This window comes from Rhinopithecus roxellana, chromosome 6, assembly GCF_007565055.1.
Source record: "Rhinopithecus roxellana isolate Shanxi Qingling chromosome 6, ASM756505v1, whole genome shotgun sequence".
NCBI lineage: Eukaryota > Metazoa > Chordata > Mammalia > Primates > Cercopithecidae > Rhinopithecus > Rhinopithecus roxellana.
This window is the reverse complement of record NC_044554.1, coordinates 53,188,771-53,208,373: the sequence shown is the minus strand read 5'-3', so window position 1 is coordinate 53,208,373 and position 19,603 is coordinate 53,188,771. Positions and strand designations below refer to the sequence as shown.

At 41.0% G+C, this 19,603-nt stretch overlaps 1 protein-coding gene across 3 annotated transcripts in view; it reads left to right on the top strand.

The window, feature by feature from the left end:
- The window catches only part of TBXAS1 (thromboxane A synthase 1), a 194,142-nt gene that overhangs the window by 70,141 nt on the left and 104,398 nt on the right, over positions 1-19,603 (top strand). For 2 of the 3 annotated variants that reach the window (XM_010356280.2, XM_030932329.1), the window contains exon 4: positions 12,642-12,738. In XM_010356280.2, coding sequence (XP_010354582.2) covers positions 12,642-12,738 — 97 coding nt within the window. Of the gene's footprint in view, positions 1-12,641; positions 12,739-14,461; positions 15,057-19,603 lie in introns of those variants that run through there. The other variant, XM_030932330.1, reaches the window with a different exon arrangement.

Here is a 19,603-nt window from a genome sequence, read left to right as displayed (position 1 = left end):
TCATTGTAGAAGTCACGTGCACTCATTATAAAACACTGAACATTCAAGAAATAGATAAGATGAAAAGGACAAGGGCCGCATAATTTCCCGCTCCAGATCTATGCCCCGTGAGCCGGGGGCCCGACACGAAGTATGTGCTCAGTAAATGCTTTCTGGAGGGACTAGGTAATAGAAAGACGGACTGTTATTTATTAACAGAGCTCCCCATACTCTTTGACTATGTGCTTTTCCATTCGGCTGTGTCATCTGGACATTTTTTCGTGTCGGTGCCTGCAGGTGACTCCCTGCCCACCACCACCAAGAACAGTCTATAGCTCAGTCACCCCTGACAGGGGCAGGCCTTGTGGAACGAGGCCAGGCAGCCCCCAGGCTAATCCCAACAGCCTATTCTACTTAAGTTCCCAGAAGGCGGCTGTGAGCTATTTTGGTTTGACTGGTCAGTTTAAAAAAAGAGAGAAAACCACTAATTAAACAAGTCAAACAAGTGGTTATTTTTGTCTACACAATACTTCACTGATTTGCCTACATTTTCTCTTCAACCAGGTGCTTTGGAGTTGAATAAGTGAATTCTTAATTGCATAGCTAAGTATAGATGAATAACTGGTTAAGAATTTCTTGCCCGGAAAGGAGTCTATATGTAAGTTTGGATTAGAGTGAACCAAGGCCTTACCTCCTTAATTGGGCTGGGGGTTTTCTGGTCCATTAAGCAAGAATATGCTCTAAATCTGCACCTTTAAAAGCCACATTCTGCACAGCTGGGAGCCTGCCTGCTTTCCCTTGCACACCTACCCAGCACTGGAGCGGGTTCAAAGATAGGCCACCCGAGGTAAAGCAGCCACTGGAATAGGTGACAGCATGCTCACCACCAAGGACCTGGGCTGGAATCAAGTCCCTGTCTTGGGCAAGTGACTTTGCCTCTAAGTCTGTTTCTTACCCTGAAAAGTGGATAAAATAATGGCATCATCCATTTTCTATGAGAATTACATGAGGAAATAAATGCAATGCACTTAGAATGAAGCCTGGTCAATAGTAAACACTCAAAATAAATGCTCATGATTGCTGTTGTTAATCTCAAAGGTTTGAGAAGAATCTACAACCTCTGCAAATATTTCACTAGTATGAGAAGTTTCTTTGCACCTCATGGGAGGTAGACCTAAAATTCACATACCCCATATATATATATATATATATATATATATATTTTTTTTTTTTTTTTTGAGACGGAGTCTCGTTCTGTCACCCAGGCTGGAGTGCAGTGGCCGGATCTCAGCTCACTGCAAGCTCCGCCCCCCGGGTTCCCGCCATTCTCCTGCCTCAGCCTCCCGAGTAGCTGGGACTACAGGCGCCCGCCACCTCGCCCGGCTAATTTTTTGTATTTTTAGTAGAGACGGGGTTTCACCGTGTTAGCCAGGATGGTCTCGATCTCCTGACCTTGTGATCCGCCCGTCTCGGCCTCCCAAAGTGCTGGGATTACAGGCTTGAGCCACCACGCCCGGCCCAAATACCCCATATTTTAATTTCCTTTCAAGTTTGTAGGAATTATAGGATTTACAGTTACAGTAAACTACAGAGATAACTTAGTTTTCACTCCCATATTTCAGCCATGGCCCAGAGAGTTTCAGAAGTTTGCGCCTGGAACGTATTTCTGTGTGAGTGGTATGGCTGGATGACCCCAGATCCCACCTGCTAAACTCTGTTGCGTATTGATCGCTAGGACCCATGCCATCTCAGGGAGCAGGAAGACACTGCCTCACATTCATACCATTGTGCAATACCAAGATCTGGCCCTTCTAGGGAAGCGAGCTCTGAGAGGCAGAATGGCACTGGGAATTCACAAGGTTAAGAAGAAAAAGGGGCATCATACGAGTTAGGACTTCCTGATTTCAAATTATGGGAAACCCAACACTAACTTTAGCACAAACTAACTAATGTAGGCTAGGAGGATGGAATGAAGAGCTGCAGGAGGAAAGTTTGGACTCTATCTTGTGCTTTGTGGCAGGCTGTCTATCTGAAATCTCTGCTGGTCTCTGTCAGCTCCTTTGCAGACAGGCTCTCTCCATGTGGTAGAAAAATGGCCACCATCAGCCCTAGATTAATATATTCTCAGTGTAGCAGCTCCAGGAGAAAGTCAAGAGCTTTTCACCCCAGCATCCATGTAGAAATCCCAATGAAGGATCCATACTGGCCTGGAGTGGGTCATACGTCCACTCCTTGGACCAGTCATTGTTGCCAAGGAGATGAGATACTAGGATTGGCCATGCCTGGGTGGTGAGCCCACCCCCATGACCAGAGAGGCAGGGTTCTATCACTGAGAGCTCCTTCAGAACTGCATGGAATGCAGGGGGTGGTTCCCCAGGACATAGTGGGCAGACAAAAACAGGGGAACCATCCCAGGCACCCAAAAGGAAAGCTATGTGTGCCTAAGACACACTTCCTTTACATTTTTTCTCTATTCAAGGTCTTTTCAGGAGCTCCTCAAACTATAGATGAGCATTTTTATAAATACAAATTCACAAGATTACACAATTTACATGTAAAATGGGACCAGTTTTCTCACGAGATTCATCAACCAGCTCTGAAGACATTCTAAAGGAATTGTTGCAGAATTGTTTTTAGCATTAGCAATATTACTACACAAAAAAAAAAAAAAAAAAAAAGCAAGAAGACTCCCAAGGTGACTACTTGGAAGGACAACTTTCATTTGAAAGTAGAAGTATTATTTTGTTTCTTTAAAAAATCTAGATTATGTGTAAGATTATTTTGATAATAACTAAATCAATACAAATATATTACCAAAAGATGTGTGTGCCCTACAGTGTAATTGCTTTCCTTTTAGATCTAAGAATTTAGAGAAATGAGAATGGGTGTGAACTTTGGTTAAATATAGAGCAGATTTTTACCCAATCAAATTGGGTCCACAATCTGGTTACAGTCAAGCACATCAGGATCCCCTGGGAGCTTGTTAAAATAGGAGGTGCCTGGGTCCCACCCCAGAGACTCTGGTCTGGTAGGTCTGGATAGGGCCAGGCATTATTATTTCTGAATGCGCTATAGCTGGTTCTGACAAGCCCTCAAGGCTGGAAACCATGGCCCTAGGACAGCATTTCTCAGAGTGTGGAAGGAATCCTCTTGCATCAGAATCTGAGAGCTGGTTAAAATGCAGATTCCTGGCCCCTACCCAGGCCTGCTAGATTAGTCTTGGTCGGGAGCAGGGCTGTGAATTTAGAGTTGATTAAGCTCCCTAGTGATTTTTTAAAAATTTTTTTAATTTTGAAATAATTATAGATGGACTGGAAGTTGAAAAAAATATGTACAGGGAAGTCCTATGTTCCCATTACCCAGCTTCCCCCATTGGTAACCTCTTGTATAACTATAGTACGTTATCAAAACCAGGAGAATGACCTTGGTAAAACCCACAGTGCTTATCATAATTTTCCCAGATTTATATGCACTCGTGTGTGTGTGTGTGTAGTTCTATGCAATTTTATCACCTGTGTAGATGTGTGTAACTCCCACCACAGCCAAGATAAAGACTATCCTATGACCATAGGCTCTCTAGAGCTACCCCTATATAGCCACACGTACCCATCACCACCCCCATCCCTAACCGCTGGCAACCACTAATGTGTTCTCCATCTCTATAATTTTATTTCAGGAATGTTACATAAACAGAATCATACAGCATGTAATCTAATTAGATTTGTTTTTTCAGTCACAAAATTCCTTGAGATTCATCCAAATTTTTGCGTGTAACAATAGCTTGTTCTTTTTTAATTGCTGCATATACTCCCTTGTATAGATGTACTACAGTTTGTTTACCCATATACCCACTGAAGAACATTTGATTTGTTTTCAGTTTTTGCCTATTACAAACAAAGCTGCTGTAAACATTCATGTACATGTTTTCTGTGAATGTAAGTTTTCATGTCTCTGGGACAGATGTTCAAGAGTGCAATTGCTAGGTCATATCATAAGTACATGGTTAGTTTTATAAGAAATCGCCAAAGTAGCTTTATGGTTTTACCTTCACATCAACAACTTATAAATGATCCACTTTCTCCACATGTTCACCAGCCTTTGATGTTATCATTATTTTTTTTTTAATTTTAGGCTTTCTGATAGATGTGAAATGATATTTCATTGTGGTTTTAATTTGAACTTCACCAATGGCTAATAATGTTAAACATCTTTTCATGTGTTTACTTGGCATCTGTATATCCTCTTTAGTGAAATGTCTGTTCATGTCTTTTGCCCATTTTCTATTTTATTTTATTTTACTTTTCCATAAGTTATTGGGGGTACAGGTGGTATTTGGTTACATGAGTAAGTTCTTTAGTGGTGATTTCTGAGATTTTGGTGTACCCATCACCCGAGCAGTATACACTGTACCATATTTGTGTCTTTTATCCCTTACCCCCCTCCCACTCTCCCCACCCTCAAGTCCCCAAAGTCCATTGTATCATTCTTATGCCTTTGGTCCTCATAGCTTAGTTCCCACATATCAGTGAGAACATATGATGTTTGATTTCCCATTCCTGAATTACTTCACTCAGAATAATACTGTCCAATCTCATCCAAGTCACTGCAAATGCTGTTACATCATTCCTTTTTATGGCTGCATAGTATTCCACCATGCATATATATCACAGTTTCTTTATCCACTCGTTGATTGATGGACATTTGGGTTGGTTCCACGATTTTGCAATTGTGAGTTGTGCTGCTATGAACATGCCATGCAAGTATCTTTTTTGAATAATGACTTCTTTTCCTCTGGATAGATATCCAGTAGTGGGATTGCTGGATCAAATGGTAGTTCTACTTTTAGTTCTTTAAGGAATCTCCAAACTGTTTTCAGTAGTGGCTATACTAGTTTACATTCCCACCAGCAGGGTAGAAGTGCTCCCTGATCACTCCATCCACGCCAACATCTACTGTTTTTATTATTATTATTATTATTATTATTATTTTGAGACGGAGTCTCACTCTGCCGCCCGGGCTGGAGTGCAGTGGCCGGATCTCAGCTCACTGCAAGCTCCGCCTCCCGGGTTTACGCCATTCTCCTGCCTCAGCTTCCCGAGTAGCTGGGACTACAGGTGCCCGCCACCTCGCCCGGCTAGATTTTTGTATTTTTTAGTAGAGACGGGGTTTCACCGTGTTAGCCAGGATGGTCTCGATCTCCTGACCTCGTGATCCGCCCGTCTCGGCCTCCCAAAGTGCTGGGATTACAGGCTTGAGCCACCGCGCCCGGCCTATTATTATTATTATTATTTGATTATGGCCATTCTTGCAGGAGTAAGGTGGTATCACGTTGCAGTTTTGATTTGCATTTCCCTGATCATCAGTGATGTTGAGCATTTTTTCATTTGTTTATTGGCCATTTGTGTATCTTCTTTTGAGAACTGTCTATTCAGGTCCTTAGCCCACTTTTTGATGGGATTGTTTGTTTTTTTCTTACTGATTTGTTTGAGCTCATTGTAGATTCTGGATATTAGTCCTTTGTCAGATGTATAGATTGTGAAGCTTTTCTCCTACTCTGTGGGTTGTCTGTTTACTCTGTTGACTGTTCTTTTACCGTGCAAAAGCTCTTTAGTTTAATTAGGTTCCAGCTATTTATCTTTGTCTTTGTTGCATTTGCTTTCAGGCTCTTAGTCATGAAATCCTTGCCTAACCCAATGTCTAGAAAGGTTTTTCTAATTTTATCTTCTAGAATTTTTATAGTTTCACGTCTTAGGTTTAAGTCTTTAATCCATCTTGAGTTGATTTTTATATGAGAGATGAGGATCCAGTTTTATTCTCCTACGTGTGGCTGGCCAATGATCCCAGCACCATTTTTTGAAAAGGGTGTCCTTTCCCCACTTTATGTTTTTGTCTGCTTTGTCAAAAATCAGTTGGTTGTAAGTATTTGAGTTTATTTCTGGGTTCTCTGTTCTTTTCCATTTGTCTATATGCCTATTTTTATACCAGTACCACACTGTTTTGGTGACTATGGCCTTATAGTATAGTTTGAAATCAGGTAGTGTCATACCTCCAGATTTGTTCTTTTTGCTTAGTCTTGCTTTGGCTATGCAGGCTCTTTTTTGGTTCCATATGAATTTTAGAATTCTTTTTTCTAATTCTGTGAAGGATGATGGTGGTATTTTGATGGGGATTGCATTGAATTTGTAGATTGCTTTGGCAGTATGATCATTTTCACAATACTGATTTGACCCATCTATGAGCATGGGGTGTGTTTCCATTTGTTTGTTTCATCTATGATTTCTTTCAGCAGCATTTTTTAGTTTTCCTTGTCGAGTTCTTTCGACTCCTTGGTTAGGTATATTCCTATTTTTATTTTTTTGCAGCTACTGTAAAAGGGGTTGAGTTCTTGATTTGATTCTCCACTTGGTTGTTGTTGGTGTATAGAAGAGCTACTGATTTGTGTACACTAATCTTGTATCTGGAAACTTTGCTGAATTATTTTATCAGTTCCAGGAGTTTTCTGGAGGAGTCCTTAGGGTTTTCAAGGTAAACGACTGCGTTGTCAGCAGTGACAGTTTGAATTCCTCTTTAACGATAGGGATGCCCTTTCTTTCTTTCTCTTGTCTGATTGTTCTGGCTAGGACTTTCAGTACTCTGTTGAAGAGGAGTGGTGAGAGTGGCCATCCTTGTCTTGTTCCAGTTCCCAGAGGGAATGCTTTCAACTGTTTCCCATTCAGTATTATGTTGGCTGTGCGTTTGTTATAGATGGCCTTTATTACACTAAGGTATGTCCCTTGTGTGCCAATTTTGCTGAGAGTTTTAATCATAAGGGGATGCTGGATTTTGTGAATGCTTTTTCTGCGTCTATTGAGATTATCACATGATTTTTGTTTTTAATTCTGTTTATGTGGTGTATCACATTTATTGACTTGCATAAGTTAAACCAGCCCTGCATCCTTGTTATGAAACCCACTTGATCTTCATGGATTATCTTTTTGATATGTTGTTGGATTTGGTTAGCTAGTATTTTGTTAAGGATTTTAGCATCTATGTTCATCAGGGAGCTCGGTCTGTAGTTTCCTTTTTTGGTTGCATCCCTTCCTGGTTTTGGTTTCAGGGTGATGCTGGCTTCATAGAATGAGTTAGGGAGGGTTCCTTCTTTTTCTATCTTGTGGAATAGCGTCAAAAGTATTGGTACCAATTCTTCTTTGAATGTCTGGTAGAATTCTGCTGTGAATCCAGATGCAAGTCCTTTGTCAGGTATGTGTTTGCAAATATTATCTCTTAGCCTGTAACATGTCTTTTCCTCTTCTTAACAGTGTCTTTGAAAGGGTAAAAAATGTTTAATTTTGATCAAGTTCAACTTTTGGATTTTTATCCTCTATGGATTATGTTTTAGTATCAAATCTAAGAACTTTTTGCCAAGCTCTAAATTTCAAAGATTTTTTTTTTTTACTGTTCTAAAAGTTTTATAGTTTCATATTCTACATTTAAGTCTGTAGTCCATTTTGAGTTCATTTTTTGCATAAGGTGTGAGGTTCATATTTTGCCTATGGATGTCAATTGATCTAGGGCCTTTTTTTTTTTTTTTTTTTTTTCCAGACAGAGTCTCACTCTGTCTCCCAGTCTGTAATGCAGTGGCTTGATCTTGGCTCACTGCAACCTCCACCTCCCGGGTTCAAGCAATTCTCCTGCCTCAGCCTCCCAAATAGGTGGGACTATAGGCATGTGCCACCATGCCCAGATAGTTACTTGTATTTTTAGTAGAGATGGGGTTTACCATGTTGGCCAGGATGGTCTCAAACTCCTGACCTCAAGTTATCCACCTGCCTGAGCCTCCCAAAGTGCTGGGATTACAGGCAAGATCCACTATGCTAGAGTGCCCAGCCTACTCTAGCATCTTTTGTTGAAAAACCTACCCTTCCTACACTGAATTGCTTTTGTATCTTTATCAAAATCATCAGTTGAGCATATATATGTGGGTCTACTTCTGGGTTCTATATTTTGTCCCATCGATCTATGTGTTTGTCTTTCTGCCAATACCACACAGTCTTGACAACTATAGCCAAGTCCTGGGATCTAGTAGACTGATTCCTCCCACTTTATTCTTTTCTCAAAATTGATTTTGTTATTTTAAGTTCTTTGCCTTTCCATATAAGTTTTGGAATAAGTTTGTCTATGCCTACAAATATTCTTGCTGAGACTTTGATTGGAATTGCATTAAACTGATGTGCCAGTTTTGGGAGAATTGATATCTTTACATTGAGGAGTCTTCCAATCCATGAACATGATATGTTTCTCCACTTACTTAGGTCTTCTTTTATTTCTGTCATCAACATTGTAAATGGCATTGTGTTTTCATTTTGTTGACACATGTTCATTGTTAGCATATAGAAATGCTATTGATTTTTTTTTTTTTTTTTTTGGTATGTTGATTTGGAATCCTGCAACCTTGCTGAACTCACTTATTAGTTCTAAGATTGTTTTTAAATTTCTTAGTATTTTCTTTGTAGATATCATTTCATCTCAAAATAGGGACAATTTTATTTATTCCTTTTCAGTCTATATGCTTTTCATTTATTTTTCTTGCCTTATTGCACTGGCTAGAACTTCCAATACTATGTCAAATAAGAGTAGTGAAAGAGGACATTCTTGCCTTGTTCCCCATCTTAAGGAAAAGCATCCAGTCTTTCACATGAACTATGATGTTAACTGTAAGGTTTTTGTAGTTGCCCTTTATCAAGTTGAGGAACTCCTCTCTATTCCTGAGAGTTTTTATCATGACCAAGTGCTGGATTTTGTCAAATGCTTTCTCATGTAAACTGATATAATCACATAATTTTTTATTTTTCAGGCAATTAATATGGTGAATTACATTGATTGATTTGAAAATACTGAATCAGCCTTGGGACACCTAGAATAAATACCACTTGGTTTTGGTATATAAGTCTTTTTATATAGTGCTAGATTTGATTTGTTGAAGACTTTTGTGTTTAAGCTCATGAAGGATACTGGTCTATAGTTTTCTTGTACTATCTTTGGCTGGTTCTGGTATCAGAGTAAACCTGTCCGCATAAATTGAGTTGTGAAGTGTTCCCTCCTCTTTTATCTACTGGAAGATATTGTAAAATTAGTGTTAATTCTTCTTGTAATATTTGGTAGAATTCTCCATTGAAACCATCCTGGCCTGGAGATGTATTTTTCAGGAAATTTTAAATTATGAATTCAAATAAAAAATACAAATAATTAAATTCTGAAATTTAATTAAAATTGTTAACTGTTTGTGGTTGTATTTATTCAGATTGCCCACTTCATCTTGGTTGAGCTTTAGTAGTTTATGATTTTCATAGAATTGGTCAATTTCTTTCTAGTTTTTAAATATATTAGTCTAAAGTTGTAGTAGTCCCTTATCCTTTTAATAGCTGCAGTATTTGTAGTGATATCCCATTTCATTCCTGATGTTGGTGTTTTGTGTCTTCTCTCTTTTATCTTTGTTAGTCTTGCTCGAGGTTTATCCATTTTATTGATATTTTTCAAAGAACCAGTTTTTGTTCATCAATTTTTCTATGGTTTTTGTTTTCAGGTTCATAGAGTTCTGCGCTTGTTTTTTAATTATTTCCTTCCCTGTGCTTGATAAGGTTCTTTGTCCTTCTTTTTCTAGTTTCTTGAGATAGGAACATAGATTATTCATTTAAGATCTTTCCTCTTTTCTAAAGTAGCATTTAGTGCATCAATTTCTCTCTCCACATTGCTTTAGCTGCAGCCACACATTTTGATATATTGTTATCTAGTTATTACATTATATTCACCATTATAGTAGTGTATTTGTTCTCTTTTATTCCTTCTGCTCCTTGTTTCATTTTTCTTACCTTTTTGTGGATAACTTGAACATTTTTCAAAATTCCATTTTAGCTTATTATAATTTTAAAATAGTTTTTCTTAGTTCTTGTGTAAATACACATATATAATTTATCACAATCTATGAGTATGAATGCCTTACCATTTTGAGTGATATGTAGAAATCTTACTTCCATTTTGGTCCCTTTAGCCTCCTTACTTTTTAAATATAATCATCTTAAGTATATCCCCTAAGTACATTGAGTACCACATCATATGGTAGTGTAATTTTTGCTTCAACCATCAAGTATGACTTAAGAGACTCCTGAGAAGGATAATCTATTATTTTTATCCATTTCATTGTCCATCTTTCCTTTCTGAAGTTCCAAACTTTCTTCTGTTATCATCTCCCTTTCCTTTCTGTTTGGAGAACATCCTTCAGCCATTCTTTAAGGGTAAATATGTGAGTGACAAAATCTCTTAGTTTTCCTTCATCAGAGAATGCCATTATTTCCACTTTTCTCCTGAAGGATACTTTCACCAAATAGATGACTTGTGATTGATAGTTATTTCCTTTCAGTACTTGAAAAATGTAACACTTCCTTCTGGCTTCCATGGTTCCTGATTTAAAAAAAAACAAAAAACCTCCTGTCCTTTGAACTAGTGTTCCCTACAGATAATACATTATTTCTCTCCAGTTGCTTTCAAGATGTTTTTCTTTCTTTTTTAGTTTTCAGAAGTTTAACTATGATGTACCTTGGCATGGATTTCCTTGGGTTCATCTCAGTTAAGACTCACTCAGCTTCTTGAATATGTAGGTTTATGTCTTTTGCAAAATTCAGAAATTTTCAGCTGTTATTTCTTCAAGCCAAGGTGACTTTTAAGCACATTGTATATTTGAGAAACATTGCTCTGGAGTGGGGTTGAGAGATCCAAGGACTTCTTAAATTGTATGCAGAATGCTGTAAGTGTCCACAGCTTTCATTAGATTCTCAAAAGACTCCATGACCCTCACCACAAATTTTATAAAAGCATTGGTTTATGGCCTTATTGAGTTGTTTTTGGTTTTCTTGGTTAAAATCAGTAAAAACAAACAAACAAACAAACACACACAAAAGCTAGGTAGTATTATTTTCTTTCTTTGTACCACATCTGTTGAATTCCTGTTTCCCAAAGATTTTCCTGACAATTTTGGAAAATACGATGACTCAGGTAAATATTTTCCAAGTGCCTAATATGTGCCAGACAAATATTTTTATTGTTTTCCATAGTCAATGAGAAGGAGAAGCATTTAAAACAATTAATGTAATTTGGGTTTATGAAAAGTTCTTGGTAAATAAATGCCAGAGGAAAATTGGCTGCTTTTCAGTGTGACTTTCCCCTTTAAAATCTGTTCCTTACTGCTCTGAGCTGGATACACCAGTGATCAAATTACATCCCTGAAAGTATAATTTCATACACTGAAAACATGTCATTACACAGTGGGCCGCTTGTCATCACTCTGGCTTGCTTTGCACAGTTGGTAGTCGGGCACTCATGGTTCCCCCAAGCAGGCTTGTCCCTGGCTCAACTGCTCTAGCCGATTCCTCCAGCCAGCACACCCTCACCTCCTTTGTCACCCCTTCTTCCTGGACTAACTCTTGCTCATCTTCCAGAACTCAGCTTGGGAAGCACCAACTCTGGGAAGCCTTCACTCTCTCTTCTCCAAGCATTAAGTTGGGTGTGCCTCCGGGGTCACTCATGCCTGCCAGAACATCATGCTTTATGTTAATTGCCTAATTATCTCTCCTGTCAGATGGTCAGACCCTTGGAAACTGTGACTGGGTCTTGATTTGCTTTTGTGCCCTGGTACTTTTGTAAGTATAATATGACGTGTATTTACGCACTATCTCCAGTTAGAGTTCATGCCACCAGTTGACTGGCTGAGCCTTTCGTCCGTATTTTTGTTAATGTCATTAAGCATCTGTTGAGGGCTGGGCATGGAGATTCATGCCTGTAATCCCAGCACTTTGGGAGGCCAAGGTGGGTGGATGACTTGAGGTCAGGAGTTCAAGACCAGCCCAGCCAACAAAGTGAAACCCTGTCTCTACTAAAAATACAAAACTTAGCTGGGCATGGTGATGGGTACCTGTAATCCCAGCTACTCAGGAGGCTGAGGCTGGAGAATCGCTTGAACCTGGGAGGTAGAGGTTGTGGTGAGCTGAGATAGCACCACTGCAGTACAGCCTGGACAAAAGAACAAGACTCCATCACAAAAATAAAAATAAAATATTAAAAAGTACCTGTTGAGCTCCTTTATATGTAAGTGTGGTGACCAGATATTCAGTTCTTCCCAAACAGGTTTAATCTTTCCTCACAAGCGTCTGTTTATTAGTTCACTTTAGACTTTTTCTGAGAATCAGTATAAAGGTTATTAATCTTCTCTTGCTAGAATTCCTATCTTTCCATTTTGGAGAAATATGGATAACACCGACCTCTTCCATGTTCCTTCTTTGTCTTACTACTGGATCTTATGAACCCCTTATTATTGCATTTACATGTATAGCTCTGTCTTTCCTATTAGGCTGTAATAAGCTCCTTGGGGCAGGGAGTGTATCTTATTCAACCCAGAGTCTCCAGGGACCAGTGGAAGGTGGCATTCCATGAGTGCTGATGGAAAGAAATTTGATGTTAGATCATCACAGCTGTATGGTTGCTTATGATCAGAACATACTTCACTTCCTGACCTCCATACCTTTACTTCCTGGTTATTTTTTATCCCTCATTCTAAGCCACTGTGAATTCTTTTTTGGAAAGGAGAAATGGGTAAATGCAACACATTTTAACGCATTTTTTATTCCTCCCAGGTACTATCTTGGTCGTCGGATGTTTATTGTTATTTCTGAGCCAGACATGATCAAGCAGGTGTTGGTTGAGAACTTCAGTAATTTTACCAACAGAATGGTACGTAGTTTTCTTTCTGCATATAGATGGATGGGGAATTGTTCTCAGATGGAGGCATTGCATGTCAGATCCAATGGGGATGTAATCAGGCCTCTGATCAGGTTTATGTCCGTTCCACTCAAAATTAAGCTCCTCAGTGAACTCGGTTTTTCAAAAGAGATCTATGGGACTGGTACAAAAGAGTAGCATTTACATTTAAGAAATGCTTCAAGAAAGCTAAAGCTCAAGGGAAGCTGAGGCTATTAAAAATGCTAAAACCAAGAGGGTTTTCTAAAGCTGGGTTCAAAGCTGGGGGAATCCAGAGGGCACAGGCCAAGTGACTGGCGGAGAATGAGCTAGGCTAATAAATTTTTGGAAAGCAAAATTTTGAGGTTCTTGCACTTACATCTTTCCCAGAAAGAATAAGAGTACTAAGGCTGGAAAGGGAGGACAAGCAAATTAGGAAAGAAATTTGTCCCCAAGTAAGAGAAGGAAGTTTTAAGAGGGCTCCTTTATATTAGTTCAAGTTTCCAGCCTACATGCATGTACATATCCCTTTGTTTTTGGAAAGTAAATGTCCTACTATTTATCTTTGATGAGAAATCCCAAAGGATGGAAGAAGTGACAGAAAATGGCAGAGATCAGGCCAGGCACGGTGGCTCATACCTGTAGTCCCCACACTTTGGGAAGCCAAGGTGAATGGATTGCTTGGATTCAGGAGTTTGAGACCAGCCTGGCCCACCTGGTGAAACCCTGTCTCTACAAAATTACAAAAATTAGCCGGGTGTGGTGGCACACATCTGTAGTCCCAGCTACTTGGGAGGCTGAGACATGAGAATTGCTTGAGTGGGAGGCTCCAGTGAGCTGAGATCGTGCCACTGCACTCCAGCCTGGGCGACAGAGACTGTGTCTCAAAAAAATTAAATAATAAATGAAATAATAAATGAAATAAAGAATGAAAAAATGACGGGTATCAGTGCTATCCATTTTCCAAAAATAGGGAGATAGGCATTCTAGCAGAGAAGACCAGTAGACTTTATGTTGATTCTTGGAAAAAGTCTAAAGTGAATTAATAAACATGTTTGTGAGAATTCAGAGAATCACCATGCCAACCATTTTTGGGGGTCCCATTAGATCTCACTTTTCATTTTTTTAGGGAAGTAGGTAATGTATTCATTCTTTTGTTGATTATTTGGCAAACTTTTGCATAGCTGCCATATGCCAGGCACTGTGTAGGTGCTGACTGTAAAGAGACAGTGTCCCTTGAGGAACTCTCGCTTTAGTGAGGGAGGCAGACAAGGAAGGGGACCAGCACAATGCAGTGTGATAAGTGCTCCTGAGGTGGGGAGCCCAGGCCATCAGGATGCGGACAGAGGAAAGCTTATTGGGTGGGAGGCGTTTGGGGCTGAGTCTTAAAGAAATTAGAGAGAGTCCCCTTCCCTGTGTTCTGAACTAGGTGAGCCATCCAGAGTGTGTCCTTGTCATCACAAGAACTTATGAGATGGGTACAGTTATAATCTCTATTTTATAGACAAAGAAACTAAGGTTCAGAGAGGCTAAATGATCAACCCTGGTAACGTGGCTTAACACGAGGAAGAGCAGGGATTCACGTGCCATCTCTCAACTTAAGTCTAGAGCTCTTTTTACTGCCACAGCTGTCACAGCTGCCTCAGTGACATTTCTGGATGTCAAGGTTGAATGGAGTAATTGGCCACTCACCCAAAATATGCTCATCTTCTTCCAGCCCCAGAGCATCATGCCCAACTCCAGACGTCATGTGACCTCTAGAGGGATGTGGCCTAGAGGGAGGCGGCTGGTCTGCTACCTCCATCCCTTCAGGATAGCCGAAGGAATTGCAGAAGTTTAACTGCTTCTCTGCTGCCTCTAGATTCTCTTTCCCAAACACTGCATTGCTATCTCCTTGCTCAAAGTCCCCTGAAAGCCGTCTGTCAAGAAACCGATTCTGATGGTTCAATGCAGCTGTAGCTGTAGCTTGTCGCTTCATTAGCCTCAGCAAGGAGTGCTGAGTAAAGAAGTTGGAGAAGACAGTAAGTCAAAGTGCATGGACCACCAAGCCACATTCTAGCAAGCAGCAAAGGCACTCCCAGGAGCCTGCCATAGCGCTTGAGACTGTCTGAGCCCCTAAGCCATGAGATGGCACTTGCCAACCAGTGTCTCCATATTTCCTCCCATGACACCAGGACATGTGACCCTGAGAGCTGACCTAGAAGAGGTCAATGATTTGGCATGCTAGGGGCAGACATACTCAATGCACATGTTCAAGCAGGGGGGACCCAATAACATTGACCTCAACTTTGGTCAGTTTCTCCTCCAAGCCATTTGTCTGCTGTTCCTAATTTCTTTCACCATCCCCTCACCCACCCCTCCACCCAGACTAGGTCTAGGGCCCCAAACTCCAGAGTATAGTTCCAATTTTCTTCCTCTTCCACTCAGCACAGGATTAAGCCTTCAGGACTAAGTCCAAGTTCCCCAGACAATTAAGGGCCCTTGTGACTTAGATCCATTGTGTGAGGTGCTTGGGGCTAAGTCTTAAAGAAATTAGAGAGAGTCCCCTTCCCTGTGTTCCGAACTAGGTGAGCCATCCCGAGTGTGTCCTTGTCATCACAAGAACTTATGAGATGGATACAATTATCATCTCTATTTTATAGACAAAGAAACTAAGGTTCAGAGAGGCTAAATGATCAACCCTGGTAACATGGCTTAACACTGTCTCTCACTGCTCCCCAATACAAATTATCACTCCAGCCTCTCCCTGCTCACCCTCACCTGCTCTGGAGAGGCCTGAACCTTTGCCTTGTTCATGCTGACACTGCCCCAGAATTGAAGGCAGTGTAACAGTGGGGCTCATATTGATTATTACGTGAACTTAACCACATTCCTTTTTTTTTTTTTTTTTTTTTTTTGGAGACAGTGTCTTGCTCTGTCACTCAGGCTGGAGTGCAGTGGTGTAGTGGTGTGATCAGAGCTCACTGCAGCCTCAAACTCCTGGGCCCAAGTGATCCTCCCATCTCAGCTTCCTAGGTAGCTGGGACTGCATATGTGTGCCACCATGCCTGGCTAATTTAAAAAAAAATATTTGGCAGAGATGGGGTCTTACTATGTCGCCAAGGCTAGTCTCAAGCTCCTGGCCTCAGGTGATCCTCTCACCTTGGCCTCCCAAAGTGTTGGGATTATAGTCCTGAGCCACTGTACCTGACCACATTTCTTAACTTAAAAAAGAGCCAGGGCAGCTCTTTTTAAAAATATCTGTGGAAAGTGGAGCTGAATCAACATGACTCAGCAGAAATGGTCACAACCAGTGGCAGAACTTCTTATTCTTGGCCTCTTCTCAAGGCCTGGAGTTGGGGGATATGGTCCACCTTACTGGGCTGTCGTAAAGCCAGATAGGATCATGCATATAACCTCTCCCTCTACACAGTACTTGGCAGGTGACACAGTAGTGCTTCTCACAAGAAAACCCTCCACCTCTTCCACACCCATCCAAACTCTTGCTGTCCTTCAGGACACTCCTCCTGCCTCCTCCAGGAAGCCTTCCCTGACTCCATCCACACGCACTTTTCCCCTTCCCTGAACTCTGGCAGCACTCACCATGTGCGTCACTCATTGTCACAGTTGATCCCTTTGTGCCTTCTACTATTTACAGTAAGGGAGGATATGGCTTTCAGTCTAGCTTGATTATTAGCTCTTTAAGGCCAAGAACTGTATCTTGTACTTCTTTTTTATACCCCATGACATAAACACATATTGACTCTTCAGCATCCAATATATTCTTGTCCCAACTGAATGGAATTTCCATCAACTTGACATTCCTCCCAGAAGAATGAGGCATTACTTGAACCTGGAGTTGCAATACAGTCTTCTTCGTCTTGGTCATTCACAAACACGTGAAAAGACCCATTGCAGATGAGCTCTCCAGGAAACCCCAGTGTTTATAGTTTTCCATCTGGGAATGCATCCACTTATGTGTAGCTTTGCTTATGGTCTTTAAGCCAATTCCATATCGACGGTAAAACAACCCTTAGTGACTCAATTTTTTAAAAAACAGTCTTTAAAGTGGGATTTTCTCACAGGTTTTTGAAAGTCAAATTAAATTGGGTTCCGTGGTTCCCTCTTATCCATATGCTTATTTATCTGCTCAAAGAACTCAAGGAGATTAGTGAGACGTGATTTCTCCTTACTGACACCACGTTGCCTTCCCTCTAATAGGCCATGTTTACTTAAGCGTTCAGCGATTCAGCTTTATAATACATTCACTCGGTAAACATTAAATGCTTACTCCATGCAAGCTGCTACCAAACGGTCCCTTGTGATACAGAAAATACCTCGGCATATTAGTTTGATAAATTAAGTGAAAAGGAACTTAAATAATGCATGCTCTCATTCTCCAACAGGGAGAGCCCATCTCTGCTCACAGATTCAGGCTTGAGTTACGTGAGTTTTGTCCCTGGACAGCCTGGTGGAGAAGGGCTCTGATTTGGGAAGCTGGATTTAGCTCTGAAATTTGACATGAGCTGTAAGCATCCCATGAGGGATCCATAGAGCGTATTCGCTGGAGGTGGGGGTGATGCAACAGGGACCTCCCTGACATACATCAACACTGAACAAATGTGTGAATTCAAATATCATCCTGTGAAATATTCTTTTCCAAACTCCAGAACACTGGCTGGAGCTGACTATGGGTTGGATCCAGAGCAGCAGTTCTTAACGTCATGCTTTCTCATTCACCATTTTTGGGGCACTAGAGTCTGTGCAATGTTGCTTCATCTTGCTCATTTTCCACGTGGGCCTTGTAGGTCTCTATCAATGTCCTTAGTGCTTCCTGAAACTGCTCCATGATGGTGCAGCCACAGCTTATCATCAAACCCAATCAGTCTTCTTGGCAGTTATAGAAGCTCAGTCATCCTGGTACGTCAGGACTTGGATGTTTTTATTTAGATATTTTCAATGAGCTCTTCTTTGCTGTTGGGTACAGTACCTAATGAAGCCATAGGGCAGCTCTTTTTTAAATATCTGTGGAAAGTGGAGCTGAGTCCACATGACTCAGCAGAAATGGTCACAGTCGGAGGCAGAACTTCTTGTTCTTGGCCTCCTATCAAGGCCTAGAGTTCGGGAGCTGTGGGAAGGGTGATAAGAGGTAGGCCAGTCTTTGGCCCATGTTAGCTTGGTCTGGTCAGATGGGCATGTCAGGGATATGTCAAAACACTAAGCCTTGGAGATGTGGGTTCTGGTCTGGAGTGAGAGCATGGAGTGCCATCCCTCAGGTCCTCATGAGTAACACAGAGGTCACCTCTCCAAGCACAGGTTGAGCCAGACCATTGACACACAAGAGGCACATCCAAAGCCATGTGATGGACATGGTGGGCGGTTTTATCCAGAACCATCAACACTCAGCACCCTGGCTGCCCCAGGTTCAGCCTCTCAGGGGCTGCTTCACTCGCTCTCCACACTGTGAACATTGCAGGACGAGTCACTGTGAAACCACAAACTCCTTAGCACTGGTGACGATAACTAAAGTTATAGGCAAATTAGCCACTGGAAACCTTCCTGTCCTCTGTATCTGCAGAAGCCTCCTATTCAAGGAAGAAAAGAGCATGTTGGCTCATTGCAGAGCTAATTGGCAAGGAAAGTTCAATTCAGGGATACAGGTGGGTCAGACCCCCTTGTGTGGGGGCCACAGGGACCTGCCTGCTAGCACCCACTGAGGAGAGAGGGGGCCTCGGCAGAAAACTGTTCCTCTTGAACTCGTTCCTACACTTGTAACCAGTACTTCTCCACCGACAGTTTTTGAAAACCGTTCACCTGGAGTTCCTGGTTCTCTTTCTTTTAAATCAAACATTGAGTAAATGAAGACACTCAGATGTTCAAACATGTGCAGCACGATTTAAGTTGTGAGAGTGGTTGCCATGCATGACCTAGGGAAGCTCTCATGGCTTCAGTCAAACCTTGCCAACATTTTTTAGCTGTGCACTTCTTGAGAAAGGTCCATTCACATTACAGGTCTACAGCTCTAAGCAAGGCAGAAGTTCTTCCTGCAAGCACAAACAGACTGCAGAGGGCAGTGAAACCAGAAACACAGGTGTGCAACCTCATTTGCCTGCTCTCCTCTCTATTTTGAGGCCTTTTTGTTTTATGTGACCTGCCTCTCCTCTCTGTCCCAATCTCCTTATAACACCCACTTTCTTCTTTTAATGTCCCCCTCTTCTAAGCCATAGCCCAGCATTATGGCGAAAGGTCTTTGCTGTGCATAGGAAACCCTCCAGTCTGAACTGGAAGCTTCTTGTTGCAGGATGGGCTGCCCATTGGAATTCCCAGGTGACAGCCGCAATAGGATGCCTGTTCCCCGTAGGTCTCCCATTTCACCTGCTTTTCTAATGTCTGGACATGGCTAAGTCCTGGAAAAGCCAGATCCAGGGCATTACATTTAATCAGTACAACACACTGAGCTTCATTTCCAACATGGTAGCTAAGTTTTAATTCTAACATCTTTAAAAGTACTGAGTGTCTTGTGATGCCTTGGGAACACAGGAATAACATTAAGTGGTATTGATTCTCAATGCTCAAATGTACTTCTCTCTGCCTTGCAGAGTTTTTTCTAAAATTTCAAGACCTTGTTGAAAATGATTTCATATTTTGTGTCTTACTAGACTCTTGGTTCAGCAGGAAGCTATCTTTATATATTCTTTTTAACAAAAAGAAATTAGTAAAAGCTTGCTCTGATATTTATGCTGTCTTGCCCTAACTTTTGTGGTGGCAGAAGTAGAAATAAGTGTGTAAACCAGGAGATTAATAGCTACAATTTAGGCATGAGAATAGAGAAATAAACCATAAAATCAATTCTTGTCTCTCAATGAATATATTCCAGAAC